Genomic DNA, 11,130 nt, shown 5'->3' on the forward strand with positions numbered 1-11,130 from the left:
CCACGCCTGGAGCCTCGGCTGTTCCGTAAGGAAGGAAGACGCTCTTCGGCGACGAGAGGTCGTTGCAAAGCGACCGGACTTTGTTCCCACCCCTCCAGGCACTTATGTCTGGGGGCAGAGCAAAGGAGTAAGGGCTCCCCCCCCTCCTAAGAGGAAGGGCGCACCGCCTAAAGCGAAACCACCGCCGGACATCTTTTCCCCCTGGACACCCGGATCGATCAGATGGCTGCCCAGTTCTTTGCCAAACATTTACAGTCCCCGCTGGGCTCGCAGCTAAAACAGAAAGTGCAACGTCGGGTTGCACAGAACCACGAAGCCAGGGTGCTGATACGCTTTGAGCTCAAGCAGACACTACTATGTCACAGCCCCACCGTGGGCACGATCCTTGATAGAGTTTTCTGTCATGAGCCTGTCAAGGAGAAAGACACAGTACTCACCGCCTCTGTTAAGGGATGAGGCGGAGAGGAATATCGCAGCAATGACTCCGCCGGGTAGTAAAACCTATTTCACGGATGGTTCTGTAGACTCCGTCACACGCACTGCAGGCGCCGATTTTGCAGGAAGGGGTATAACAAGAGCTATGCGAGTACCTGACAATGCCTCCTCGCTCCAGGCAGAGGCAGTCGCTATTATTGAATCCCTAGCCCGGGCATTTTGTCATACATACATACATTGACAGCCTACAACAAAGCACGCCCCTTGATAACGTTTATCTTCTAACCACGATTCTCATCATTGCTCAGAGAATCCTGGATCAGGGTAGGCGCATCGTCATCAACTGGATTCCGAGCCGAGTTGGTATCAAAGGGAACGACTTAGTCGACAGGTTGGCAGAAGAAGGCAGGAAGGAACCCTTGAGTGATCTTGTGGTGCATCCTAGCCGGGAACTGCTAAGACATAAAACGATGGCTGCAGGACAGGTCGGTGCCCTGCAGCGACATAGAGAGGAAGTGAGAACCTCAATCTCGGCCAGCTGGTACTCAGACGCCACAGGCTGAGTCGCTGATACTCTCCCCCAGAATATCGAGGTGTGCTGAAGTCAGCCTTCACAGACTGAGAATAGGCTATCTTTGTGTGTGGCAAATCATACCCACCATTAGGCATGATAAGCGACATTGTGAACACTGTGGCGCGCCGGACGCCAAATTAGAGCACTACTTGATGGAGTGCGAGCACACTTGCTTTCTCAGACAGGGCCCACAGACGACAGCTGCCGGGATGGTTAGATAACTATGCCTTTCGCTTGCACCCTGGCAACTGGAGCGCCTACAGGCAATCCGACCGCCACGGTAGACATTCATTTATGATGATCAGATCAGTCAGGACTTATAGCTGTCAGAGGCCGGGCCGCCTCGTGCATATAGCCCGGGCGAAGCGACGTCTTCGAAAATCTCTCTGAACTGAACCCTTATATAGCAGTAAAGACAGACACCTTTCCTAAGGTAAAATGATGCTAGTATGATATACATATATATACATATATATGTATATATATGTAAATATATACGTATATATATACATATATATGTATATATATATACATATATACATATATATGTATATATATGTATATATATACATATATATACATATATACGTATATATAAATACATATATATACATATAAATATAAAATACGGCAAAGGTGCAGCTAATTCAACTATTCTGAGAATTTCGATATGACTTTATATCCGGTATTTGTTTCTGTTTCATATTGTTGATATTTAGATAAAATTTTCGGGCTTGATTACTTCACCAGCGAATTATTCTCCTGATATTTTAGCAATAGATTTACCAACAAGTGTCTTATCATAGTCATGCAATATTTGTTTGCAATATCATCTGACTACTTTTATAGGATTTTACGTTCTCTATTTTTCTTTTTTTTCCATTCTCAATTCTTAACTTGGAAATAAATCATTGATATACAGTTACTGCTTCATACAAATATTTTTTATTTATAAATATTCCTCAAATTTATAACAAACATTTTTTTATGATGATGGAACGTGAAGAATTAAGATCCAATGACTAGGAAATAATTGGGTACAAAGAGTAACATTTATAAAAGATTCTTAATGGGGTGCAGGGTAGGCGGGGGCGGGTCTATAGGCAGGTGGGTGGTCGGGGTACTGAGCCTCGCCCTCGTAGGTGACCTCAGCTACGAGACCGTCGCCGTTGTCCACGTAGTTGACGACCTGCTTGCGGCCGTCGGGGAGGTCCACGGTGTAGCTGCCCTCGGTCTTGTAGCCGTCGCGGGACTCCGAGTGGCCGAGGTTGACGCCGGAGTAGCCGTCGGCGACACCGTAGTTGTAGTTGTACCTCGGGGGGACCTGTGTGGGTGGCGTCAGAAAAGGTGATTTCATGCTGGGAGCATTATTTCATTTCATAAACATCAATGATTATCGAACATCAGACCAAGTTTATCTTAGGCTGACTCATTTTCCTCGATGGTACAAAAAAGGACGATGCTATTTTAGTAGCATATTATATTAGAAGGATATTTTCCTTCACTAGACATAACCAAAAATTAAACTTAAAAAGGAAAACAGTCAAGACACAATGCAATAGGTAACTAATGCATCTCAACCCACATAAAGTAATCAAAGCCTTTAACCCATTGCGTACGGGTATCATGACATACATGACGTAGGAGCTTTGGCCTGATGACGGGCGTCATGACGTACATGACGTTCGGGGATTTTGGATCACTGTGCTATTTTATTTTGCTATGAAAAAGGAATGAGTGATGATGGCTACTGCAGTCATAATTACTATAATTACCGTAATATCGTGCTAGCTTAAAGTCCAAAACCTAGATGGCACCACTTTTCCCTGGCACTAGCAGGAGAGAGAGCCTTGAATGGCACCCATCCACAGTCTCTAGCAAGCACTGTCTCTATAGAGCGATGGCACACACGAAGTTGATGAACCCTAGCTCTAAAGTACCGCCGATGAAGGATGTGCAGGCAGAACGAGAAGAGGAAGGTGACTCAATCCATACCCAGTGTCTAAAATGTGCTACTGTGCCAATATGGATGCCTTTCATTGTGGCACTCACAGTCACAAGCAAAGGTTTCATTCCTCTTCCCTACCTCTTCTTGTTATCTTTATTGTAGGTGGTTATATGTTCCGTATTCGTTCATGACAGCACAAAAATTCGAAAAAATAAAGTTGCCTTTTGTCCTCCCATAAAACAGTAATACTTCTATCACATTGAGTATAAAGAAAATAATGAGCTAACATGGATAATATACTACAATTTTAGTCAACTGCAGCACTAATAGAGCCTGTCATATGACACATATAAGTCTCTAAACTCAATAAAACACATAAAAAATAAAACACAAAAACCGCTCTAGTTTTACAATGAATGACTGGAAGAGAGTGGGAAGATTCAAATTACATTGCTTCAAGCGGTCTCTCTCAAAAATAAAACCTATCCTGGAGGCTGGGCAAGCAAATCCATCTCTGTCTGCAATGGGTTAAGAGAGACATAAAAGAAGGAAGAGACTCACATCAGGATAATCTGGTTCGCTGTGGTAGGCTGATTGGGGAGGGTGGTAGGGAGGGGGAGGGTGAGGAACCTGATCAGCTATGGCCACCACAGCCAGGCACGCGATGAAGGCGATCTGGAAATCGATTGAAAATCAGATCAGCGTTTCTTTTGCAAATCTCGAAATGACACAGATATAGTGTTTGGTTTTTGCTTATTCATACATGGATATGTATTTATATATATGTGTGTGTGTATATGAGTCTGTGTATATATATATATATATATATATATATATATATATATATATATATATATATATATATACGCATATACATATATACACATATATTCATCCCCTCCCCCCATATACACACACATATGTATATGTATATGCATATATATACATATGTATATGTATATGTATATATATATACATACATATATATATATATATATGTATATATATATATATACATATATATATACACGTCTTTTTTATGTGTTTGTGTATATCACGTATATCACAAATATCGAGCTTTCACAACAGCCATCCTATTTCCACTGTTCACTCAGAAACGAGTCACTTAATAACACCGGTAGAGCTAGTCCGCGAGCCTACCTTGAGAGACATGGCGGCGGAGGGAATGATGTCACAGGAGACGAGCTGAAGGTATATATAGTCACAAGAGGACTTTCGCTTTCCTGCAACACCGGCTGGCTTTATTAGGATATTCTTAGCGAAGAATTATATGAAGATAGGAAAGCAATTCTGTTAGTGTACACACAAACACACGCACACGCACACGCACACGCACACGCACACGCACACGCACAGACACACTTATATATATATATATATATATATATATATATATATATATAGATATAGATAGATAGATAGATAGATGGATATATAACCAAGCTAAATTTCTTAGGCCCGTTATATATCAATGTATTATGTTGCTGTTGTTCTTTTATGCGCGTGTGTGCATATGCGTATGGATGTACACATACATATATCTGTTTATATGTAAGTCTAAACTACTTATTATGACTCCTGTTATTATTCACCGACATGCATATTTCCTCGCATTACTGCTACCATTATTATTATTTTTTTTCGATTGATTTCCTTGCTTTGTCTTTCTCCTTCACATACCTCTATAAACACCATCTATCCTATACATCTATTCTTCTTTACTGAAGTCATTCAATATTCCCTTCACCATCAGTGAAGGGAAGGTATGAACTGGACCGAAATTGATCATTCAACTGCACGCACCTGACGAGGATAGCCAGCAAGCCTTGGGTGATGACAGCGCCATCTGTTAGTTGAACGGGACACTCACTTCGATGCGTCTGCTGCCTCTTCAACTTTCTGTCTCTGTCTCTTGTGCATGTGATCATGTTATTGACGTTATTATTTTGGAGTGAGGATGGATGTAAAGGACGACTATTGATCGGAAAGTGAAAATGGGATATTGGACCAATTGCAGAGCAATGTCTAGGTCAAATAATACTTTAACTAACCAATAGAAAGTACACAATTCTATTTCCATTAGGCTAACCACAAGGAATGTCCTTACTGAAAAGATGGTCGCTGTTCTTCCTATAACTCGATTACATCATTCTTTCTTTAGAGGATTTAGAGAGATCCATTTACAAAACAAATGAGGATGGCTCACACTTATAGACTGAACATCATTAGTTTCTTAAAATCTATAAATGAAATTGTGAAGATATATTCCTTCCTTACAGTCCAATTCTATTCTGATTCATTTTGTAAATGAATGTATTGAACTACTAAGAATTACCATGAATGTATCGAGGTATTTGAAGAATGAAGAAAAGGTCAGCAAGGAAAAATGTAGTGAATAAGGAAAATGACACTGTATGCTTTACATCTATAAGTTTATCAATGCCTTTTTATAAACTACTCCCTTATAAAGCCCCCGCAAAGGAACCGCCTTGTCGTGGCGCGGGAGCTTGAACTCCTTCCTCGGATGAGCCTGCTCTGAATCTGGCCAGTCTCTTCCTCCCGCTGAGGTGGCCTTCCAGCGGCGGGTTCTCTGGGGAGGGATGACCAAGTGTTCCTAGGAGCTGATCTAGTAGGTGGGGTCGCACCCCCCGCCCCTCCGCTGGTCCTCCCCCCACACCTGCCCACGCGTTTGCCGTGCGTGGCGCCCCTGTGCGCTGGGAGACAAGAGTCCTGAAGGTTGAGCGATGCCGTGTATGTGTATGCCCTGCGGCTAGCAACATGCCTCTTTGGACCTCTATTCCAGCAAGACGGGTGGACTGATCTCGACTCGGTTAGGTCAATCGGCTGGTCTCTCTTTTGAGCTAGGCTAGGGTCAAGCAGCCCCTGTCTTATAAGCAATTGCATAGTCTTGTGAGTGCCATCAACGCGAGGTGGGGCTTGCGTATATCCTCCCATCACCCCTGTGGCTTCTGAGCATGGCCTCAGCGCACAGCTTCCCCTTGTTGGACTCCGTGGTGGGTGTGAGCGTGGGAGAATGTATTGAACCGCTAACATATGGCAACTTTCACCACTAAACCCTTGACTGATACCCCTGTTGACGACCCCAGCAAGAAATCGACCAAGGCTGTCACCTTGAAGCCTTTCAAGGTCTTTTGTGACAAAAGTAGAAAGATGGGTAAGGCTCTGGCGTTCGTTCAGAGAAAACTTAGCCAAGAACCTCGGGCTGGACCCTCCAAACCAGCCCCTGGCTCTGACAAGTCTCTGGCGTCGGTTCAGACGACGAGTTAGAACAAAAATGGAAGCCAGGTAGGACCCTCCAACCCTGCTGGCCCCACTGCCAAATCTCCGGCGTCGGTTCGGAGGATAGGCAACAAGCGGCCTCGGCCGGCTACGAACTCGGAGGGCGAGTCTGTAGCCCCAAGTCGGTTCTCCCTAAACTGAAAGGATTCGACAACGCTCACCAGATGGTACGGGCTCTGGTAAACCAGAGACGTGCTGTCTGACGATTAGAATTGCCAGAGACAATGGCATGATAATCGTACTGAGGGACCAAGCCACTCTCACCTTCCTCCAGGAGACAGACAAGCTCCTGGATGGGCGGAAGGTGAGCCTGTCGGCTCTGACTCCCGAGGAGAGGAAATCCAAGATGGTACTTCTCGGCTTCCCTCTGATATATGACCTTGAGGTCATCACGTCTCATCCCAAGGTGGTGGGAGCTTCTCGACTCTCCAAAAGGAAGCACCCAACCAGACAAGTCCTGGAAACTTTGCGTCCTTAGACCTTGGCAATTGCGGCTCCCACAGCCTCAGGACATACGTTCCTGACCCACTCCGCTGCTTCACGTGCCAGAAGTACGGGCACCACCAGGCCACTTGCTCTGCTCTGTAGTCAGGCACACAGTACGGAGTTGTGCCTCAAAGCACACAAGGAGGGCAAGCGGGACACCACCGCAAAGTGTCCCAACTGCCACAAAAAGCACCACGCCAGGAGCCTCGGCAGTTCCGTAAGGAAGGAAGAGGCACTTCGGCGACAAGAGGTCGTTGCAAAGCGACCAGACTTTGTTCCCGCCCCTTCAGGCACTTATGTCTGGGGGCAGAGCAAAGGGGTAAGGGTTCCACCCCCTCCTAAGAGGAACGCCTAAAGTGAAACCACCGCCGGACACCTCCAACACAAAGGAGTTTCCGGCTCTGGTGGGAGTTCCAAAACGGAAACAGACCCGGAAGGGGTCTGGGAACACCACAAAGTCTACCCCAAGAGCGGAGAGACCAACTCTGTTTACAGAGAAGGACTTGACGCTCCTGCTGACAACAGTCGTCACAGCAGTTGCGACAGCATTGGGGAGGACCAGTGAGGAGACGGAGAAAACAGTCAAGGTCACCATGATGGCAATGACTCAGACTGTTGCTGCTCTGAAGGAGAGGGAGATGAGTCCTATGGCCTAAAAACCCACCCCAACTCAGGGAGAGACTCCTCTCCCCACAAACCCCAGGGGCGAAACTTGTCTCCCCACCCAACCTACGGCCAAGACCACACTGGCAGAGCTTGCACCGAAATCACAAAGGGTGAGGAAGCCACGACCATCCAGAATGAAGGGTTCTCTACCTCCCAGGAGACCCAGCCCTACTAATGTCTCGACCTGTCCTGACGACAGTGACGAGTCGAGTGAGGAGATGTGAGACGTGAGACTCCAAAATGTCTGACGTTACCCACACTGGGGCGTCGGACACTTAGATCGATTATGTCGACGTCGTTGACGATACAGACTTAATGGAGTCAGATTAGCACAATGGCTTCTAATCTAAGCATACTGCAATGGAATATCAACAGCTTTTCCTCAATATCAACAGCTTTTCCTAACAAGGGAATCTGTTTGCTTCTCGGGATATCATCCCTTTGTGCTGCCGAGTATGCAATGCACCAGAGGTTTGATTACTCTTGTGAAGTAGACTATCCCCTGTTCCTTGATCGCCGATCCTGTGCAGTGTGGAGAAGGCGCCGAATTCCTTGCCATTGAGATCCTCAAGCTGTACAATGTGTACAGCAGGTCAAAATGTAAAAGCTTAGATATCAGTGAAGTCTGTACTGCTGCAGTACACGTGCCAATTCACATAGGGGGAGACTTCAATGCCCACCACCCCATCTTGGCTCCCACTCAGAGTCGTGATGCGGCAGGATACCACATAGCCGAGGTGCTCGAGTCGTGCCCCGAGATTGCTCTTCTCAACAGCCAGGAGCCTATGCACGGAGAGACTGGTACTCAAGTTCTTTGCTAAAACAAGCAGCGCCAGCCTACCAGCAGAGTTGAGGGCATGCCAAGAGGAATTGCTTTCAGGCAGGCATGCCCTCATCAGTCGAGCCTGATGATGCAGTTGCCATATTCTCTCTGAGGGAATTACGGTGGATGTATAAGACCAGTTCCCGGTCAGCCCCAGGTTCTGATGGGATCTCCTTCCCCATCATTTCCCACCTAGGGCTTGAAGGTGAGCTTGCACTCTTGCATCTCATCAACGAAGAGGGCTGACATAGTTCCCATCCCTAAACCAAAGGAGCCGGGACGGTACCTTCCTATCTCTCTACTCAGCTGACTGGGAAAGATAGCAGAGAGAATGGTACTGAACCGGCTCCAATGGAAATTGGGTTTCAATAGACACTTCCATGGCATGGATTCACAAGGGGTAAGAGCACTGCTCACAGCATGGTCACCTTACTGAGCACTGTCAGCAACACCAGCTCTGTCATTGTCTTCCTGGACCTGGAGAAGGCTTTTGAACTAGCGAACCCGCTCGCCATTCAGATCCTGATCCGCAAGGGAATCAAAGGTAGACTGCTTGCCTGGATTGGTGACTATTTTCAGAACAGGACTGCCAGAGCGAAGTTCCAAGGTCACCTCTCCAGGCCTTTGCCCCTTGAGAATGGCACTCCGCAAGGGAGGGTCCTTAGCCCGGCTCTGTTTAACACCCTCATGTTAAGCATCCTCGACATTCCACTCCCAGCGGGGTGCAAGATCATTTCATATGCAGATACTCTTGGAATTATCTCTGCTGAGAGACTAAATGAGAATCTAATTAAAAAGGCCCAGCTTTGTCTGGACCTAATGTCTAAGGAATGCCGCAGAATCGGGCTTAAGATATCAGCAGCCAAATTGAAAGCAATGGCGCTGAAACACAATATCTGCAACGAAAAACTGCGAGTCCAAGGGTTAGAACTAGAGTGGGTTCACGTCTTCCAATACTTGGGGGTATGGGTTGACGAGAACCTCACCTTCCGCTCTGAGATTTAATATCTCCTAGACCAGACCAAGGCAAGACTCTCTGTCATGAGAGCTCTGCCAGGGCAGCGCTTAGGGGCTGGGCACCGTGTACCAAGATCCTTCTATGTGCACGCTGTCTGTCCCATTGTGGACTATGCCTCCATTGCCCTGATTACGGTCAAGCCTGGACTCAGGATTAAAACTTGACATCATGCAAAACGAGGCTGCCAAGATCATTCTGGGTGCCCCTGGGTGGATTAAGGTCACCAACCTCCTCTTGGAAACCAATCTTTTCCCCCCTGGTCACCCGGATTGATCAGTTGCCCAGCTGCCCAGTTCTTTGCCAAACTTTTACAGTCCCGTTGGGCTCGCAGCTAAGACAGAAAGTGCAACGTCGGCTTGCACAGAACCACGAATTCTTTGCTAACAACACCTGGCTGTATCACACAGCCAGGGTGCTGATACGCTTTGAGCTCAAAGAGACACTACTGGCTAAAAGGCATGGACCTCCCCCACCCTATTGTCACAGCCCCGCCGTGGGCATGATCCTTGATAGAGTTTTCTGTCATGAGCCTGTCAAAGAGAAAGACACTGTACTCACCGCCTCTGTTAAGGAATGAGGCGGAGAGGAATATCGCAGCAATCACCTCGCTGGGTAGTAAAACCTATTTCACGGATGGTTCTGTAGACTCCATCACCTGCACTGCAGGCGCCGGTTTTGCAGGAAGGGGTATAACAAGAGTTATGCGGGTACCTGACAATGCCTTCTCGCTCCAGGCAGAGGCAGTCGCTATTATGGAAACCCTAGCCCATGCAGCCCAGACGGACGGGCATTTTGGCATATATACATACATTGACAGCCTACAACAAAGCACGCCCCTTGATAACGTTTATCTTCTAACCACTATTCTTATCATTGCTTAGAGAATCCTGGATCAGGGTAGGCGCATCGTCATCAACTGGATTCCGAGCCATGTTGGTATCAAAGGGAACGACTTAGCCGACAGGTTGGCAGAAGAAGGCAGGAAGAAACCCTTGAGTGATCTTGTGGTGCATCCTAGCCGGGAACTGCTAATGCATAAAACGATGGCTGCACGGCAGGTCGGTGCCCTGCAGCGACATAGAGAGGAAGTGAGAACCTCAATCTTGGCCAGCTGGTACTCAGACGCCACAGGCTATGAGTCACTGATACTCTCCCCCAGAATATCGAGGTGTGCTGAAATCAGCCTTCACAGACTGAGAATAGGCTATTCTTGTGCATGGCAAATCGTACCCACCATTGGGCATGATGAGCGACGCTGTGAACATTGTGGCGCGCCGGACGCCAAATTAGAGCACTACCTGGAGTGCAAGCACACTCGCTTCCTCAGGCATGGCCCAAAGACGACAGCCGCTGAGCTGGTTAGACGGCTATGCCTGTCGCTTGCCCCTTGGCAACTGGAGCGCCTACAGGCAATCCGACCGCCACAGTAAACATTCAATTGTGATGATCAGATGAGTCAGCACCTATTGCTGACAGAGGCCGGGCAGCCTCGTGCATATAGCCCGGGCGAAGCGACGTCTTCGCAAATCTCTCTGAACTGAACCCTTATAAAGCAGTAAAGACAGACACCTTTCCTAAGGTAAAATGATGCTAGTATGATATATATATATATATATATATATATATATATATATATATATATATTTATATATATGTATATATATATATATATATATTATATATATATATGTATATATAATACCTATATATATATATATATATATATATATGTATATATATGTATATATATGTTTATATAATATATATATTATATATATATTTATAATATTATATCACAAGTGTCTTATCATAGTCATGCAATATTTTTTTGCAATATTATATAACTACTTTTATAGGAT

General features: G+C 46.1%; 1 protein-coding gene across 1 annotated transcript; it reads right to left on the bottom strand.

The window, feature by feature from the left end:
* Positions 1–2,075: 2,075 nt before the first annotated feature.
* On the bottom strand, positions 2,076–4,906 carry LOC147466698 (uncharacterized). Its single transcript, XM_086534979.1, has 4 exons — positions 4,787–4,906; positions 4,119–4,232; positions 3,519–3,632; positions 2,076–2,333 (listed from the first exon to the last, which is right to left on the bottom strand). The coding sequence occupies exons 1-4, from the start codon at positions 4,904–4,906 to the stop codon at positions 2,076–2,078; spliced, it is 606 nt and encodes a 201-aa protein (XP_086391105.1).
* Positions 4,907–11,130: the final 6,224 nt, after the last annotated feature.

Source organism: Penaeus japonicus, unplaced genomic scaffold (genome assembly GCF_977035675.1).
Source record: "Penaeus japonicus unplaced genomic scaffold, GWHDUDI00000001_assembly GWHDUDI00000042, whole genome shotgun sequence".
Lineage (NCBI taxonomy): Eukaryota > Metazoa > Arthropoda > Malacostraca > Decapoda > Penaeidae > Penaeus > Penaeus japonicus.

Coding starts and splice junctions, on each gene's coding strand:
- LOC147466698 (XM_086534979.1), bottom strand. CDS start 4,906: ATGATCACATGCACAAGAGACAGAGACAGAAAGTTGAAGAGGCAGCAG. Junction 3,633..4,118: donor CCGCCGCCATGTCTCTCAAG/GTAGGCTCGCGG, acceptor ATCGATTTCCAG/ATCGCCTTCATCGCGTGCCT. Junction 2,334..3,518: donor GCGAACCAGATTATCCTGAT/GTGAGTCTCTTC, acceptor CCACCCACACAG/GTCCCCCCGAGGTACAACTA.